General features: G+C 32.8%; 2 protein-coding genes across 2 annotated transcripts; both read left to right on the top strand.

Annotated features, from left to right (window-relative positions):
- The first annotated feature begins 49 nt into the window (after positions 1-49).
- Positions 50-1,334, top strand: LOC137818824 (uclacyanin-3-like). Its single transcript, XM_068622440.1, has 2 exons — positions 50-431; positions 809-1,334. The coding sequence occupies exons 1-2, from the start codon at positions 272-274 to the stop codon at positions 1,186-1,188; spliced, it is 540 nt and encodes a 179-aa protein (XP_068478541.1). The 5' UTR covers positions 50-271; the 3' UTR covers positions 1,189-1,334.
- Positions 1,335-11,527: 10,193 nt separating this feature from the next.
- On the top strand, positions 11,528-15,803 carry LOC137813588 (uncharacterized). Its single transcript, XM_068615931.1, has 6 exons — positions 11,528-12,802; positions 12,875-13,042; positions 13,253-13,674; positions 13,765-14,060; positions 14,642-14,859; positions 15,612-15,803. Exons 1-6 carry the CDS (start codon positions 11,528-11,530, stop codon positions 15,801-15,803), a joined length of 2,571 nt encoding a protein of 856 aa, XP_068472032.1.
- Positions 15,804-19,748: the final 3,945 nt, after the last annotated feature.

Here is a 19,748-nt window from a genome sequence, read left to right as displayed (position 1 = left end):
TATGTGTCACATGATTCTTAATATTCACCAGCTTTCTTCATTGACCACCACTTTCCAAGTAGCATATGGAAAAAGAATCTGAATGCATTAGGTAGAAAGATGAGGGTGACAGAGTCAATAACCACTCACTATTTTATCTACATATGGTTATAGAAGTTGGTGACACAGTAAATGGAGTTGGTATTATATATATTGTCACTGCCACAGGTTCCTCTAATCACAAATCTTAAACCTTTCTGCTATACATTTTTCTGTGGAAATTATAGGAAGAATGGCTAAAGCAATTGCAGCTTCTTTCTTGGTTCTGATGCTGGCTCTTCCCACTGTATTTGGTGTTGACTATACTGTTGGTGACAGCAGCGGATGGAGCTCAGGGGTTGATTACAGCACCTGGGCCTCTGGTAAAACTTTCAAAGTTGGTGACAATTTGGGTAAGTCTCTTCAAGTTCTTGATCTCTAGAGCTGCTAAAATTCTTTGAAAAGGAACAAAATTAGCACAAGAACTTAAGAAGCAATGTTTATATGTATATCATGTTCTCTCATCAAGTTTCACTTGACTTCATACTTTTAGTCCATGTTTTATGATGAGAAGAAAATAATTGGATTTAGTTGATTCTTCTTTTACCACTTGCTTTATCTCTCCAAAATTGTACACTATAGTCACATTCTCTCAATATCACAGGTAAATTTTTTAACTGTATATATTTTTGTACTTGTCACATACAGAAATGATTGATCTTATTGTTTTTCAATGATGTTCTGTTCTAAAGCTAACCAATTTGTCATGTCTTATGTTGAAAAAAAAAAGTGTTCAACTATGATTCCAGCCATGAAGTTGATGAGATTGATGAGAGTGGCTACTCCAGTTGCAGCTCAAGCAACACCATCAAGAACTACAAAGATGGAAACAGCAAAATTGCATTGTCTACAACAGGGAAAAGGTACTTCCTGTGCCCCAGGCCAGGGCACTGTGCTGGAGGCATGAAGCTGCAGATCAATGTGGAGGCTGCCAGCTCCACCACCCCAACCACCCCTTCCACCACCCCTTCCACCACCCCTTCCACCCCTTCCACCCCTTCCACCAACACCACCTCACCATCAGCAAAGCCCAGTGGAGCAGTTGGAGTTTCCAGTGGCATTTCCCTTCTGGTGGCTGCTTCAGCAGTTGTTCTTGGTTTCATGGGCTAGGGAAGAGACAGTGCTGCTTTCACCTTTATTCATCAACATGTTCTTCTTTTCTTTGAGTTCCTGTGAGCTTCTTTTGATTCACACATGTTTACTTCATCTTCATGTCTATCACCCTTTGATCTTTGAAAATGACACATTTTCTTCAACATTTTGTTTAACATTTTCATTTATTACAAGGCAATGTAATCTTATAATAAAATAATTTTATTCTGCCATCCAATTATAAATAATTATGCATGATAATTTTTTATAGCAATTATTTATAAAAGTATATCTACAATAATTCAGATTAATTAATAAAATATTTTTTTTACTTAAAGAGAAGATTTGTTAGTATTTTCTTTAACATATGAAATGGGTTGATATAATATATATTTGAAATTTGCGTATTGTTTGAATAATTTATATAGTGAGAAAAAATCGTATTTCATCTTAATCTTTTAAATTAGTAATAATTACAATGTCATGATAAGATGAAAAACTTTTTCTTTTCACTTTCTTATTATAGCTTCTATGATGGTGTCATTTTCTTTATTTTGTTATCTTCCCATTAACAATTATTGACCAAGAAACAATATTGTACACTCCACTTTAAGTAAGTGGTGGTCTTTTTCACAGGGAAGAAAGAATATATAAGAAAGTATGAAGAAAGATGAACTTTTGAATTTTTTTTTTCTATTCAATCTAAAATTTAATTATTTTCACTGAGATATACTTTTGTTCCTTTTTTTTTTCTTATTTTAATTTTGTCATTGAAATTTAAAATATTTCAACCATGTGGGCAAATAATCAACTACATCAATTAAATATTTTACTGATAAACTAATGCATCATGTTATTGGCTTCTTATGAATACAACTGGCACCAAATCATTAACAATTATTTTTAATTACTACTTATAGATTGAACCAACCACTACCACCACATGCTTATCACTTTGAATTGCCCTTCGTGTTGAACTTTTATTTGTTGATAATTATTCTTTGACAAGATTGCTCATAAAAAATAAATAAAATTCTTTGACAAGATTTATTTATTTTCCAAAATCTTAGTGCAAATAATATATATATAATATTATATTAGGTTGACAACCATTACTACAAGAAAATCATGAAATAAAAATCAATTTTAGATACCAAAACCATCAAAACAAGAAAATCATGAAATAGAAATCAATTTTAGATACCAAGAATAATTAGTTGTTATAGTGACTAAATTATAGACTATTCTATAGACTTAAAAATATTTTGGTTTCTAAATTAGTTATATTATTGTTAAATAGTTTTTAAATTAGTAACTAATTAGCTACCGAGGTTTTAAATGTCAATTATTTAGATTCTAAATTTAGTAGCAAAAACTGGTAGCTAATTAGATACCAATTTAGAAATCATTTAACAATAATAGAAACTAATTTAAAAACCAAAAGTTTTTTTAGTTTCTAAAATGGTCTCTAATCTAGTCACTATATCAACTAATTATTTTTTATTTCTAAAATTAGTTTCTATTTCATAATTTTCTTGTAGTGCATAAAGTTGGTAGACTTGAAAATTTTCGCGAATAAAATTTTAAAATATATGGAAGGTCTTATAGATATAGTTTCTTTTATAGTTAAAAAAAATTAATTAAATAAGAATATTAAGTTACTCCAACACTTTTATTAGTGAGTTTTAGATACAAAGGTAGAAAGAAAATTTTATCTTTTATTTTTGTACGAGGGTTGAAACACTCCTTAAATGGATCAATTTAATTTAATTACTTATTACCGATAAAAAAAAGTTACTCCAACCCTTTTAAAGAAACCTACTTTACTTAGTGATATCGTTTTTTAATTAAATAAAGTTTTATCTTAAAAACTTATATAATAAATAATTTTATGAAATGTGTCACATACCATATAAAACAAACTCCAAGAGAATAATGTATTATTGGGGATGAGTAATGGTGCAAATTAAATATTGTTGGTGCCTTTATTCTTGGGGTCATGTGTATATAAAGACACAATTTTTAAATTTAAAATGGCTTAAGACAACTAGATGGAGTGGTTAGGGTGTGAGCAAAGTGTGGATAACAAGTTTCAAACTCACAAAATGGATTTCACAAAGTCAATGTGGTCCTCCACATAATCTACCACTTTTTACCACTTCCTATAGTTTATATAATGAGAAGTACAACTCCTCCACATCCATAACTTAATTAACCTAACTCTAGGTGTCACATTATGAATTAAATTTTAATTTACATGTAAGTTTTTCAATTATGGAGTTTTAATGTCAACACTTGGACAAAAGTACTAAAGTTTATGGGTACATACAAAGAAATTGGTAGAAGAATTTACCAACAAATTGTACTTAATTAACCTAACCCTAAGACTCACAATCTGAATTCATTTTTAATTTACATGTCAGCAAAAGTTTTATTTTTTTTCTATAAGTATTTATGAATGGTTAGGTTATAAATAAGATAATAGATGAACTTTTGCAAAGGATAAGTGTAAAATTAATCTTAATTTATATAAAAGGTTTTTTTATATATATATATATTAAGTTATCTAAATTATCTCGAATATTTAAGTGTGATTATGGTTTGAGAGTGTTATACTCTATGATTAATTACATGCTTGAAATTTCAATTATTGAGGTTACTTTATGTTATGTGGCCAACGAGGAAAGAGAAAAGGGTACAATTCCTCCGATGTGGGCTTTTGGGCTATCACAATTTAAAGCCCGTTTAATGTTGAACTTATAAAATGTTGTTTTTTTCTGCTTGGCACCTCCATAGATTAGCCAAAAGATCATTTTGTGCTTAAAAATGAATTCTGAATTTTATAATCTTAAATGTATTTTTTTCTATTTACACTTTGGAAGACATTTTCAAATCTGAAAATATCTTTGAGATTATATAATTTAAAATATTATTTATGTTTCTGAATTTGAAAATACTTTACATATTCTATAATCCATAAATATCTTCTGATTTTATAATCCAGATAATCCAGAATGTATTCATTTAAAAGAAACACATTTTGGATTGAAAATACCTTTCAGATTTTATAATTTTTATTTTCAAATCATACATTCAAAATGAAAAATATCAATAGAAAAAAAAATATTTTTAGTATTTAAAAAAAATATGGGGATGCCACAAGAAACTATGCAGGAAGAAACAACCCTTGTAGAATCACAATCTTCCACATCTACTCTTTAGAATTTATTTAGCACAGATGAAATTTTAAGATTCAATGGTTATAAGAGAAGTTTTTTTGGACAAAATCTAAGTCAATTTTGATTTAACTACACATACTTAACACTATTGTTTTAGCACATTTTTCATTTATAGATGATTTATTAAAAATCACAAATTTGGATAGAGTTACGTACACTTCAATCACTCTTTCCTGGTTTTTTAAAATTGGAGTGTGTTAAAGAAGAATTTGTTCTCTAATTAGAATATAAAATATTAACATCCCTCTAATTATTTAATGAAATTTATTAAAATAACATATTTGCGAATCTCTCTAAATCACAAAAGAGAGTCAACGAGAAATGTGACTATCAAATTTTTTAATTTCACTAAATGGTAAAGAAATTGTTTGAGAGAATGTTATAGTATAAAATTATGGAGGTCACTTCAATAACTTATACTTCACTAGAAGTTTGTTTTAAGACACAATTGGAATCTTTAATTGAGATGATTTTAAAAAGAAAAAAATATTAAATTTCTTATGTTAAATGTAAGATTCTAGTTTTAATGTTTAGTAAAAATAATTTCAAAAAGAATAAAGATTAAATTTTAAGTTAGGTTTAATATATAAATTAGAATTTTAATTCTTTTAATTTTCATTTTATAAATTTCACCATTTTCTTAAATTTTTTCCTCTCACATTGTTTATATACGTCCTTTGAAATTTTGACTTTTTTTCTCATTATTTTAGAATATATTTACTTTTCTCTTAGATTTCAAAGTTCTCTCATTCTTTGTGTAAAATCTGAATCTATTAGATTAATCTTTACTAGTCTAGGTTGGCAGTGATATGTTTTGTTCTTTTTTTCAAAGAAAGTTAAGATTTCTCTGACTTAGGTTATTTGTGGAAAAGTGGTAAAGAGGGGAGGGTAATAGATTTATAAGTTAAGAATATTATAGACTTGTAGATATTGAGAGTTGGATGATTAATTTATGTTTGACTGAATTGGTTTTGGTTTGTGATGTGGTTATGTTGCTTTGAAATTGAGATAGTCAGTTTAAAGCTAAAGTAATGAGATATTGATTTTTTATTTGTTAATGAGGTTTGGAGTAGAAATTGATTGAATTAGGAAATTTACAAAGCTTGAAATGAATTAGTATGTTGATTTTATTTTTATGTTGAACTTGAATACTGAGCAAACATTTGGAGTTACATACAACATTTTTTGAGATTATTATACCATATTAACACTATGAATTGTAAAACAAGTATATAATAGTGTTTGTTTTTTAATGGAAATGTTGTGAAATATTTTGGATTGATTTTAGAAATTGTAAGACTTTCTTTTTACAATAAAGACTTTTTGTTTTTGGTTTATTTTTCATTCAATAGAGAAATTTTCACTCAGGAAAAATACAACAAAAACATAAGGCCTTCTTCTTGGAGTTTCCTTGCTTGAACCATAATTTTCGCTTAAGTGAGATTATTCTCATATAAGTGAAAAAAAGGTAGATGACAAATCCTTTTCTATGATGTACTTTTGTTGAAGTTAAAAATCCTAAAAGAACTAATTTTATTTTTGTTGTTGAATTTCACTAAAGCAAGATTGTGTCACTCAAGTAACTTTTATATGATGAAATTGACATGTTTTTAAGTTGATAAACATTAAGCATATGTGTATATAATATATGACAAGATTTGAAGATGCTATTTGATTAATGATGTGAGATATAATTTGTTTTATGATAAACTATGATATATTTTATGTGGTAAATATATGAGGAGTTTGTGTTTAAAAAATATGAAGTATATTATGACATGTATTTTATGATGTATTTCAGGTTGAAAGTAGAATATGAAGATACCTTTATTATAATTTTGTGTACAAAGAGAAATGTATAATTAGAATGCATATGACATGTGATTGTATAGTATATATAATAATGTATGTTCTATGTGGAAACCTATTGAGGTATCATGGTCCTTTATGAGTGTGTTGTCCCTTTATAAGTGTGTGGTGAAGATATCTGAGATGATAATTGTGTAGTATTAAACATAAAACTCACTGAAGAAATGAGATATCTCATGACTTAATTCAGCAAGTGTACCGAGTAAGAAGTAATAAATTATTCCTAAGGACGAATATTGAACCCACAAAGAACATTTATTTTAAAATCTCAAGGTATATTCACTAAATATCAAAAGAAGTGTAAGAGTTTGATTGAAAAGTTATTGGTATCATAAATTTATGTGAGAAATTAAATGAAAACAAAGTAAACAATTTAGATAATTCAATTCAGAAAATTGGGATCGAGATTAATTCTTCTCACTCGTCTGTATTTTGAATGAATAAAAACATATAACATTCTAGTATGTTTTTAGAATTATTTATGAATAGGTATAGTCTACCTATGTATCGTTTTTGTTAACATATGTGTTTTGGTTTAGTCCCCCCATATGTTTGTATTTTCTTAATTTTTTCCTTTTTATAATAATACTTTTTTCATGTGATGGCAGATGATTGTTGTTACTTGAGGTCTCAACCTAATTGAGATGTCAAGTTGCATAATGATACCTAACATGAAAGCTTTTATATAGAAAACATATAACATTCTAACTTGATTGACATTGATGCACATATAAAAATAATTTATATCGATTCCTCATATATAAAATTATTAAGATTGTTTCCTAAATATTAATTCCTCACATATTTATAAAAACATTCTTATCATTACGAACAAATATTATAAAGCAATTAACATTTCAAATTTATTCCTAACATTCAAATATGTTAAACATTATCATTTAGGTCAGATACTCAGAGGTACTTTCTAGTCAAATCTAAGGATCAAAACTATGAATAAAGATTCAAGCTTTAAGAATAAAATGATAATACCAATATCAATCAAGAACAACATATTATAAATAAATATCACCTCAATGCATAAGAGTTTGAGTATATTAATCTTAATCCAAAGGGAAAACTTAGTCACTCATATTGGCCATTACAAGCATTGAAAGCAAGAAAAGAAGATCTAAAGTGTTTCTTCTTGACGGCTGCCTCCTTTAGGATTTTCTATCTCTGATTATCCCCTCTCTCCTCTCTACGACTCTACCTCACATCCTTATTTAACCAAATTTGATATAGGTTAAGTGACATATCGCTCAAGCGAGATATTGCTTGCTCAAGCGAGTTTCACGAGAATAAAAAACCAATTTTGTTGTCAAACTCGCTTAAGTGAGCTTAGGCGAGATCTGAGTGAGTAATGGGCGAGGCTTAGCGAATTATGAGCGAGTTTGGTTAAGAGAGAAAGTTTTCCTCTATAGTGATCTTGCATGGGCAAGTTTGCTCAAGAGAGCAAGTTTGCCTTTGGAGTGATCTTGCTTGGGTGAGTTATGGGCGAATTTTGAATGCTCGAACTTTGTCTTTTCTCTTCGTCTCTAACTTTCCTTTAGCCTTTTATCTCCATCTTCCCCTAGATTCCTAAAATTAGCACAAACTTGGGAATAAATAGTTCTTATTCATCTCATAATCCAAAAATATGTAAAAGGATTCAAATTCCAAAATTTAAGGTTAAGTTATAACTTTATCAACAATTAAAATCCATAAATGGCTATATTTTTGGATGAAATGTCACTAAATTATGACACTTATCATTATCTTGGTATCACTAATGATTTAATCACAAAGATAACACATCAGATGTTGAAAAGAGATTCTTATTTCAATGCTTATTATAAAAGATATATGCAAGTAATCACCCAAACATAAAATCTTGAGGTTAGTTTTTTACCAACGATTATGATAATTCAAGTGTTAATCTCTAGTATAAGACATGCTTAATAGAAGTCTTCTAGAAGGCATTAAGTGTGACAAAGTGGTTTTGAATAATTAAGATACAATTGATGATGTATCTTGCATATAAGTGATTCAATAATGATTTATTGTGTTTGTTTTCTATTGTGAAAATGTGTATGATGTTTGTATGTAAGCATGAGATTTGTTTTTTTGAGATTAATGTTATTTAAATTAGCACATCTTAGTGTATTCCACACACATACACGCACACACAATTGTGATGCTTTGAGATTAATGTTATTTAAATTAGCTTATCCTAATGTATTGCACACACATGCACGCGTGCACACACACATATTCGAGTTGGACGATGTTAGCTTGATCTTATATACGTTTTATTAGAGAAAAGAAAATACTTTCACACTACAAGAAAATTTTGTATTACATACAACAATAACACGTAAGTAAAACATAGTTATATACGGATTACATACGGACAAGAATTTGTATGTAAAACTGACATATGTAATTGTTACATTACATACAAAAAAAATCCGCATGTAAATACATACGGAATAAATCTGTAAATAATTACATATGGATTTATTTTTATATAATTAAATATTTAATTACATATGGAAAAAATTAGTATATAATTACATGTGAATGTTTCTATACGAAATCTCTAGTTGTAGTGCAACTTAATAAAATGAATATATACCAAGACATATATATCAAAGTGATGATAAAAAAATGTTTAAACTGTAGGAAATTTATAATAAATAGGAGTAAATGTGCAAAAAAAGTTTCATCTAAGTTTATCTGTGTGACACTATAACACTACAAAAAATCATTGAACTAGTTGCAAAAAATTAGTATGGGCCAAATTGCAGATACTATTAGAGACAACACCACCCACACTACAACGACCCAACAATAACTCGAATGGTCCAAAAACACTTTGAGCCCACGCTAGCAGTTTTAAAAATAATAAATTATTACAAAATTTATTTCAGTTAATTAAATAATATTATTAGGCTTTGAGTTTATTTTGGAAACCATTAGTTATTTTCATTTTTTCCTCTGAAAGAATAAATCCTTCACCTCTTTCTTCAGAGCACCCGCAAGTTCAATCTTCTCCATTTTTCATCTTTTTTTCTCAAACAAAACTCGCAAGGTTAAACTTCCCTTTTTTTCACTCTTTCTTCAGAGCAAACCCTAGATCCTCTTCTTCATTTTTGGTCTTCCTACGCGAGCTAAAATCTTCTCCTCTTTTTCGTTTTTGGCGCGAGTTAGAATCTTCTCCCTTTTTCTCTTCTTTCTTAAGAGCAAACCCTACACCTTTTCTGCGTTTTTGGCCAAACCATTTGTTCCTATCGCGATTTTCTAATCAAGCAGTTGTTAAAACCTCGATTTCTTCCTGTCCCCATTTGTTGTTGCATGGATTTATTTGTTTTTGTAGTGAGTGAGCTAGTGAGGCTACGTAATTGGTTCCAGTCTTCAAATTTGGGAGGATGATGTTGAATTTTTGTATTGGCTTTGATTCTTTGCAACTTAACCTCTAAGGTTAATTTAAAAAGTTAGTTGATTTTGGTTTCAGCGAGTTCATTGTTGATTTAGCGTTTGATTTTTAATTTTTGCGTTTTTCTGTGTTTGGTTGAGGTTGTGCAGGGGCTGTATGAGGATTGTTTTTTGTGTTGAAGATGGTTGTTGCCCCTTCAAGACATGTGTTTTATGAAGCCATTTGTGTAATTTTCAGTTGTATTTACATTTGCTTTAAGAATGTATTAGGTATAGTTTAGAGGTTGTTTAGAGTAGGCTTTTTGCTAGGTAACTCACCTCTTAACCCCTGACCATGTGAGAAGAGCAAACACAAATTTTCTGAAACTATTTTTCACATGTTTTGCAAAAATATCCTTATTGCATAAAAAATGAATATGTTCTTTTCTAAATGAATAGATTCTTTTTCTTAAATTGATGCCTTGATTAAATGTTTTTAAAAATCATGTTTTGTGCATCAAGTGTTTTGACTAAGTCCTCATTCCTTCAAAACGACTGTGTTTCTCTTATTAAGAAGTTTTTGTTATCGTTTTGAAAATGAATCTGTTCATCTGTAAATGAATAGATTCTTTTTAGTCTGGTGCAATGTTTACCTTAAAAGGTTTTTTTTTTTCGTTTTATCCTTGCACCAGAGTGTTTGACTAAGTCTCCTTCACATAACAAATTCTCTAATTGCTTTTGAAAATAAATCTGTTCATTTTATTTCCAATCTGTTCTTTTTATAACAACTTTAACTGTTTTTTGAAAATCTGTTATAAGATGTTTTTCCATAAAAGGAGAGGTTGGTCCTGCGTTTAAAAGTTGATCATACAATTGAGAAAACAAGTTTTACAACAGAGAACTAAGGATTTTCAGAGAATTAGCATGTGTTCTTGAAAGATTTTCCACATCACAAAGTGTGCTTGTTCTTTGTTGGTTCTAAAGCTTGGTTAGAGGTGTTGTCACTGTTTGAGCAATATGTTCTACTGGTCTAAGGCAGATTTATGCATTCTCTATCAGGTGTATTCGTTTCACATTTCAATTTCTTGTAAAGTGTGGTTGTAAACTCTTCTTGATAGTGTTTCTTGAAGAGTGTTGTGCCGAAATAATGTTTTTCAGCAAGTGTGCCAAGTTTCTTGTAGGGTTCAAGAACAGTGGCTGTGTAAGTGTGTTTGGTACATTTGTTTAGTGGATTTCACCTTGGATTAGGTGAGATTGGATGTAGCTCATTTGAGTGAACCAGTATAATTGTTGAGTGTTCAATTTCTCTTCATCCCTGCACTCGACTATTGCTTTATCTGTTAACCTGTCAGAAATTGAATCTGTTCAATTACAAATAAATCTGTTCTTTCTGGGCTTGTTCGTTCTGTTCTTATTTTCTGGAAAATTTGTTTGGTTCTGTTAAAAAGATATATGAACTGTTGAATACTACTGGAACAGTTTGATTGTGGAAGGTTACCCAATTAATTGTCAAGCTAGTAATTGAACTTTTATCTCTTGCTTTAGAAGTTGAAGGTCACTGTTTGTGTTGTTCATAGTTTTCTCTTTAAAATCAGTGTGTGTGGCTTGCAAATTAATATGCATAACTTCAAGAATTACTTGGCTGATATAAACGTTTTTAATACATAAACAGTGTAAAAATAAATCTGTTCATTGCTAAATAAATCGATTTATTTTCTGTGTACTGTGATAAAATCTGAATTTGCGCGAAAGTTTTAAAAGGTCAATTCACCCCCCTCTTGAACTTTGACACTATTGAACCCAACAATTGGTATCAAGAGCTTGGACTTGTATTTTAATCAAGTTTGTTTGCAAAAATGTCTGAGTTTAAAGTGTTTTTTGCTGAGGGATCGTCTATCAATAGACCCCCTATGTTCAATGGGATGAATTATGCTTTTTGGAAAATTAGAATGAAAATTTTCATGGAATCTATTGACTCGTTTATTTGGGAGGCTGTAGTCCATGGACCCTATGTTCCAATGCAGGTTGTCAAGGATGAAGAACTGGCAAAGCCAAGATCTGAATCGAATGAGAGTGAAAAGAAGAAGGCTCAATATGATCTTGTAGCCAAGAACATCATAACTTCATCATTAACAATGGATGAGTTCTTCAGGATATCCCAATGCAGTTCAACTAAGGAGATGTGGGAGGTCTTGGAAGTTACTCATGAAGGTACTGAAGATGTGAAGAGATCAAGAAAACATTCTCTCATCCAAGAATATGAATTGTTTAGAATGCAACCCGAGGAGTGCATTGTTGATGTGCAGAAAAGGTTCACTCATATTGTGAATCATCTTACTGGTTTGGGAAAGGAATTTGACAGAGAGGAACTCAACATAAAAGTGCTGAAGTGCCTCGACAGAAGCTGGCAACCCAAGGTGACTGTCATATCAGAAAGTCGTGATCTGTCAAAGCTGTCAACTGCTGCACTGTTTGGGAAATTAATGGAGCATGAGCTGGAGCTCAAGAGACTCAAAGAGCAAGAAACAGTGGAAAGGAAACCTAAGGGACTTGCACTGAAAGCAAGTGCACAAAGTGACATCAATGAAGAAAAAGAAGATGTTGAACATGATGAAACAATCAGTTTACTTACAAAAAGGTTCATCAGATTCCTGAAGAAGAAAAATAGAGATAGGAACCAACAGAAAAGAAGGTATCCTAAACTTAATGAATCAAATTCCTCTAATTACACTTGCTTTGGCTGTGGTAAAACAGGGCACATCAAAATGGATTGTCCAAACAATCAATCAAAGGACAAATCTGCCAGCAAGAAAGTTGAAAGGAGCAAGGGGAGAAGAACTTACATTTCTTGGGAAGAGAATGAAGTATCCTCAACCAGTAGCTCTTCAACCGAGAGTGAGGAAACCAATTTGTGCTTCATGATGAAAGATGAAGGATCAATCTTTGATTCAGTAAGTGAATTCTCTATGGAATCTGATAGCTATGATCAATTGCTTGCTGCTTTCAAAGAAACACATGATGAAGCAAATAGACTAGCTATAATATGCAGTAAGTTGGAAAAGGTAAATAATGTGCTTGCACCTAAAGTAAAAACACTTAAGGAAGAACTGCATAAGGCTAAAACAGATCTGGTAAGTCTTGAACTAACATGCTTGCATGCATCTATTAAAACCTGTGAAAACTGCAAAAAATTGGAAAAACAGGTGGAGTATTTGCTAAAAACCCTTTCCAATTTCACTAAGGGAAGAAAGAATCTTGAGTCTCTCCTTGGTTCACAAAATGTTGTTTTCAACAAGAATGGTATTGGTTATAACCCTGGAAATGTAACCAATGTCAAAAAGCTTTCAAGTTTTTTGTTCCAGCAAAATCAGGTTTCTCAGCTTTTAACAGTGGCCAAAAGGCATCTCATGTTACCTGTTTTTACTACATGAAATCTGGTCATAACTTTAGGTCATGAATTGCTAGAAAACATCTTGTTCCTAAGAACTTAGCAAAATGGCTTCCAAAGGAAAGGTTTTAATCTGTGCTGGACCCTATACTGAAAAGGGTACCATTTGTATTATTTTTGCTCTGTTTTGCAGAAAGGCAACAAGAGAAATCAATGGTACTTGGACAGTGGATGTTCAAAATATATGACCGGTGATCTGACAAAATTTACCAACTTGAAGCTCAAGGCAGAGGGACATGTAACCTATGGGGATAATAACCGTGGAAGAATTCTGGGCAGAGGCACTGTTGGAACTGGAAATTCAACCACTATTGAGAATGTGCTTTATGTGGAAGGACTCAAGCATAGCCTTCTAAGTATCAGCCAACGATGTGACAAAGGATACAAGGTGAACTTCAAGTCAAATGGCTGCATAATTTCAAGTGACCCCTCTAGTAAGGTGTTATTTATTGGTAAGAGAGTGAATAACATATATCTCTTGGATATTATGGAAACTGATTTCTCAAATGAGTGTTTATTGTCTAGAAGTGATGAGTCTTGGCTGTGGCACAGGAGGTTAGCTCACATACACAATAATTAGTTAAATAAATTGAAATCTAAAGATCTTGTTTCTGGTTTACCTAACATTAAATTTCAGGATAACAGGCTCTGTGATTCTTGTGTAAAAGGTAAACAAATCAGATCCTCTTTCAATTCAAAAGACATTGTTTCTACAAAAAATCCATTGGATGTATTGCATATGGACTTATTTGGACCCTCTAGAGTTGCTAGCTTGGCTGGAAATTTATATGCTTTGGTTGTTGTGGATGACTACTCTAGATTTACATGGACTCTTTTTCTTGTACATAAAAATTATGCTTATAATGCTTTTAAGAAATTAGCAAAGGTTTTACAAAATGAAAATAGTTGCTGTATAAAATCCATTCGAAGTGATCATGGGGGTGAGTTTCAAAATGCTAGATTTGAAAAGTTTTGTGAAAAACATGTGATATCACATAACTTTTCAGCCCCTAGGACTCCCCAACAAAATGGTGTAGTTGAAAGGAAAAACAGATCATTAGAGGAACTAGCTAGAACTATGTTAAATGAATCTAAGCTTCATAAGTATTTTTGGGCAGATGTAGTCTATACTGCAGCTTATGTGTTAAACAGAACCTTAATTAGACCCATTCTTAAGAAAACACCATATGAATTGTATAAGGGCAAGAAACCTAGTGTGAGTCACCTTAGAGTGTTTGGGTGTAAATGCTTTGTATTGAATAATGGCAAAGAGAATCTGGGTAAGTTTGATGCTAAATCTGATGAAGGTATTCACATTGGTTATGCCTTGAATGGTCATGCATATAGAGTCTTCAATAAAAGATTGCTCATAGTAGAAGAATCAATGCTGATCATAGCATATCTAAAACTGCTGCAGATGACCTTGAATGTGATGAATTTAAATTTGTTTTAAATAAAAATGAATTGATTCATATTGATACTGCTGACTCACATGATGTTCAAGAACCTACTGTTTCTGCAGGTTTGCCAAAAGAATGGAAAACCCCGAGAGATCTAACCCTTGATAATGTCATTGGGAACATTGAGAAAGGAGTATCAACTAGGAAATCTCTGAATAACTTCTGTGAGACAATGGCCTTTGTATCTCAAGTGGAGCCCAAAAATCTGAATAAAGCCCTCAAGGACAGTAACTGGATTCTGGCCATGCAAGAGGAACTGAATCAATTTGCTCTGAATGAGGTATGGACTCTTGTTCCTAGAATACATGAAATGAATATCATTGGAACAAAATGGGTATTCAGAAACAAGATGGATGAGCATGGGGTGATTACCAGAAATAAGGCTAGACTAGTGGCTAAAGGGTATAATCAAGAAGAGGGAATAGACTATGATGAAACATATGCACCAGTGGCTTAGCTAGAAGCTGTTAGATTGCTACTTGCCTTCTCCTGCATCAAAGGATTCAAGCTATTCCAAATGGATGTGAAGAGTTCCTTCTTGAATTGTTATATAAATGAAGAGGTATTTGTTTCACAACCACCAGGTTTTGAAGATCATCAACATCCAGGACATGTGTTCAAACTCAAGAAAGCTCTCACAAGGCTAAGTGATTTCTTTATCTCACAAGGCTATGACAGAGGCACATCAGATAAGACCTTGTTCATTAAGAAGAAAGGGGATGACACAATTCTAGTACAAGTCTATGTGGATGATATTATATTCGGATCAAACAATGGAGAATTGTGTGAAACTTTTGTGGAAATCATGAAAAGTGAGTTTGAAATGTCAATGATGGGTGAGTTGAATTATTTTCTAGGCTTGCAGGTCAAACAACTCAAGGAAGGTATATTCTTGAATCAAGCCAAGTATTGCAAGGATCTGCTGAGAAAATTTGAAATGGACAAGTGCAAACCAATCAGCACACCCTTCTCAACTAGCTGTCACTTGGATCATGATGAAGCTGGAGTTCCTGTTTATGAAATTAAGTACAGAGGACTCATAGGACTGCCAGCAGACCTAACATAATGTTTGCAGTATGCATGTGTGCTCAGTTCCAATCGGCTCCTAAAGAATCACACTTCAATGCTGCCAAAAGGATTCTGAAATATTTGCAAGGAACTAAAGAAGTTGGCTTGTGGTATCCAGGTAACATTTCATTAAGTTTGACTGGCTATTCTGATTAAGACTTTGTAGGTTGCAAAATTGATAGGAAGAGCACCAGTGGTACTTGTCACTTGCTTGGATCAAGCTTGATCTCATGGCAATGCAAAAAACAGGCATGTGTTGCTCTCTCCACGGCTGAAGCAGAGTACATTGCAGCAGGGAGTTGCTGTGCTCAAACTATGGCTAAGACAACAATTGAATGACTTTGGTATCTTACTTAACCATATACCTTTGTTGTGTGATAACACAAGTGCCATCAACTTAACCAAAAATTATGTCATGCATTCAAGAACCAAACACATTGAAATTAGGCATCACTTTCAATATAAATCTGTGTAAAATTGCTACCCATATTTGTTGTCCATACAACAATTTAAATCAAGAGACAAAAAAAATCTGGTTCAACCATGACTTCCTCTTCAAGACAGAAAAAGAAAAACCAGGATAGGCAAAGCAACTTTCAAGGAGTACTAGAAAGTCTGTTTGCAGGAGATGGAGAAGGGATCAATGCCTACATTCACGAGATGAGCAGGAAACAGATCAACATACCCAAGGTGCTAGATTTCTCCTGGCTGAAATCTGAAAAACTGGCTGAAACAAGGTTTGCATTGAAGCATCAGAAACTGAAAAAAGCTGCTCGAATTGACTGGTAATGTATATCCTGACTTGGTTAAGGTGTTTTATACAAATCTAACTTTGGATGGAAAGAACATTGTATCCTATGTGAAAGGCATCAAGATGAAGGTCACAAATGAAGTTTGGAATTCAGGCTGGTATCAAATACTCTGGTTTAAAGGTTGGAAAAGGGAGCACAAGTGGAATCCAGGAGTTCAACAAAATCCAGTATTACAGAAGCTGTGTAAGAAATCCTGCCCATAATATAAACAGATTCCATGTAGGTAATCTGAACCTAACTCCACGTCTTGTTGCCTACATCATTTCATGGCAGCTCATCCCTAAAGGTACAAATCATGTTGTTCTACATGAAGAGGATTTAATCCTTTTATACTGCATCATGAATCTGATCAAGGTTAACTGGGTGTATATCATCACAGAGCATATGTTGAAATCTAAAAGATTAACTGATTATCGCTTTCCTTATGCTGTTCTGGTTTCAAAATTAATTGACTATTTTGGCATTGACACTTCTAATGAGAGAAATGAAACCATCAAAGCTGTTAGTGAAATCGATAACTCAACTCTCACAAAGATGGGGTTTCATAAAGTGGAGGAGTGCTGGGTGTTTCTCAAAGGCAAAACTCCTTAAGAAGAACATGGAGCCTCCAATCTCAACAATGAAGATGGAGATGTGGTTGTTCCCATGGAAGATGACACTGTTCAAGTTGCAGAACATTCATGCTATGTCATCCATCACTCCTACAGGCAAGAGCCATCTGGTGATCATGCTGTAAGTCAAAGGGTGAGTTCTCCATCTGTCGAAATCAGAGGAGATTCACCAGCTCCACAATCAATGCATGAAGAGGCTGCTGCAACTCATCAAAATGTTATTGTTGCCTATCAAACTTCAGAGTATAGAAGTGAACCCTTATCCATGTTTGAGAGGCAAGTTCTGTATCGCCTTGATGCCATGACAACAGAACAGAGAGCTTACTTCGAGACAACACAAGCAAGGTTTCAGCATCTAGATGATCAAATTGAAGGAGTTCAGTTGCAGCTGGTAGAATTATACTACAAAGATTAGGAGTATCTTGCTTTCCATGCTTTTCCTTTATCAGTTTATATTTCTGTAATGTTGAACAATTTGTATTTTTTTCTGGACTGTTATGGTTGTGTTATCTTTCTGTTTTCATCCTTCTCTATGCTTATATACTGTTTGATGAATCCAAAGGGGGAGAAAAATAGCTCACCATGCTAGGTGAAACTAGGTGTCACAGGAAGTTACACTTTGCACCTTAAAACTGTTTCAAATGTTATGCTTTGTTTCCATGTTTCAGTTTGGTATTGTGTGCAGTACAGGTGCTGTCCTCTTCTTAAAGCAACTGAGCTATAGGGATTTGTCTCCATCAAATAAGAGGAGATTGTTGAAGTTGGTTGCTGCCCCTTCAAGACATGTGTTTGATGAAGCCATTTGTGGAATTTTCAGTTCTATTTACATTTGCTTTAAGAATGTCTTAAGTATAGTTTAGAGGTTGTTTAGAGTAGGCTTTTTGTTAGGTTAGTCACCTCTTAACCCCTGACCATGTGAGAAGAGCAAGCACAAGTTTTCTGAAACTGTTTTTCACATGTTTTGCAAAAATATCCTTAAAAAAATGAATCTGTTCTTTTCTAAATGAATAGATTCTTTTTCTTAAACTGATGCTTTGATTAAATGTTTTTGAAAATCATGTTTTGTGCATCAAGTGTTTTGACTAAGTCCTCATTCCTTTAAAATGACTGTGTTTCTCTTGTTAAGAAGTTTTTGTTATCGTTTTGAAAATGAATCTGTTCATCTGTAAATGAATAGATTCTTTTTAGTCTGGTGCAATGTTTACCTTAAAAGGTTTTTTTTCGTTCTATCTACATTAATACCTGCTAGCTTTGACTTGTAGAAGTTAATTCTTAAGCTTGAGACGAGTTCGTAGCATCTCAGAATCACCTTGATAGTAAAAATATTAGAGAATGAGTCTTCGCACATGAATAATGTGTCATCAGCAAATTGGAACATACAACATTCGACTTCATTCTTCCCCACTTTCACCCCTCTAAGCATATTCTTTCTAGTAGCTTGTCTCACTAACCGAGCCAGACCTTCAACTACCACAAGGAAGAGGAACGGAGCTAAGGGGTCTCCCTGTCTCAATCCTCTATACGGTTTAAATTCCTCCGTTGGACTTCCATTAACCAAAACAGACACCGTGGACGATTCCAGGCAACCTCTCACCCACCGTATCCATGTATTGTGAAATCCTAACCTTTGTAACATATCAAACAGGAAATTTCACCTAACCGAATCATACGCCTTTTTGTAATCCACCTTCAAGAACACCTCACTCTTTCAATTCCTCTTTACCTCCTCCACTACCTCATTTGCCATCAGAACGCTATCTAACAAACCTCGATCCCTCAAAAAGCTGATTGGTTCTCATCAATTACCAATGGAAGAACTAAGGTGTTGTCGTGTCGTATGAAGAAAGTTCTTCCATTGGTAATTGATGAGAACCAATCAGTTTTTTTGAGGGATCGAGGTTTGTTAGATAGTGGGGTCCTTCCCTTTGGGCACAAGTGCAATAAAAGATGCATTGCACCCCTAACCTGTTTCCTGAAAAGCTAGCACTACTGCCAATATGTCTAACTTAAAAATATCCCAGCTATTCTTGATGAAAATGAAATTGAACCCATCTGGACTCGGACTCTTCGATCCTTCACATTGCCAAACTGCTTCTTTCACCTCTTCCTCTGTGAAGCAGGAAGTCATTCCTAAGCTAACCTCCTCAGGAAGTGTTTTGAACTCCACTGAATCGAGACTCACCCTAATATCTTGTATGACCGTGAACCTCCGTGGGAACAACTTCATAGCTTCCCTGCGAACAACTTCCGACTCCTCACACCATTGGTTATCAACCTCAACACCTTTAATCTCATTTTTACGTCTTCTCCACCTGATAGCTGAGTGGAAGAACTTAGAATTAGAGTCCCCATACTTGAACCATTTAACCCTAGATTTCTGCCTACCAATGGATTCCAACTTCTTTTCAGTCGTCCTTAGCTGGCTAAACAACTTCATTCTACTCAATCTTTCATTCAACTCAAGATCGTTACTGTCATCTTTAACATCAAGGTTTTCAATGTCCCTCAAAATTTGCTTCTTCTTAGAATCTAGACACCCAAAAGCATTTGTATTCCAATCTTTCAGGTCTGAGCAACTTTAGCTTATCTTTGAAAATAGATAGACTATTACCCTGCACTTTGTAACACCTCCATTTCTCCTTCACAAAGTTCTTGAAGGCAGGTTCCATCCACCATGC

This window comes from Phaseolus vulgaris, chromosome 10, assembly GCF_000499845.2.
Source record: "Phaseolus vulgaris cultivar G19833 chromosome 10, P. vulgaris v2.0, whole genome shotgun sequence".
Classification (NCBI taxonomy): domain Eukaryota; kingdom Viridiplantae; phylum Streptophyta; class Magnoliopsida; order Fabales; family Fabaceae; genus Phaseolus; species Phaseolus vulgaris.
The sequence above is the reverse complement of the archived record's forward strand: the minus strand, read 5'-3'. Positions and strand labels throughout refer to the sequence as shown.

Excerpts from the sequence above, each read along its gene's own strand:
- LOC137818824 (XM_068622440.1), top strand. The coding sequence starts at position 272 with ATGGCTAAAGCAATTGCAGCTTCTTTCTTGGTTCTGATGCTGGCTCTT. Across the intron at positions 432-808 it reads CAAAGTTGGTGACAATTTGG|TGTTCAACTATGATTCCAGC; the intron begins GTAAGTCTCTTC and ends GAAAAAAAAAAG.
- LOC137813588 (XM_068615931.1), top strand. The coding sequence starts at position 11,528 with ATGTCTGAGTTTAAAGTGTTTTTTGCTGAGGGATCGTCTATCAATAGA. Across the intron at positions 12,803-12,874 it reads ATAAGGCTAAAACAGATCTG|GTGGAGTATTTGCTAAAAAC; the intron begins GTAAGTCTTGAA and ends TTGGAAAAACAG. Across the intron at positions 13,675-13,764 it reads TCTTGGCTGTGGCACAGGAG|GCTCTGTGATTCTTGTGTAA; the intron begins GTTAGCTCACAT and ends TCAGGATAACAG.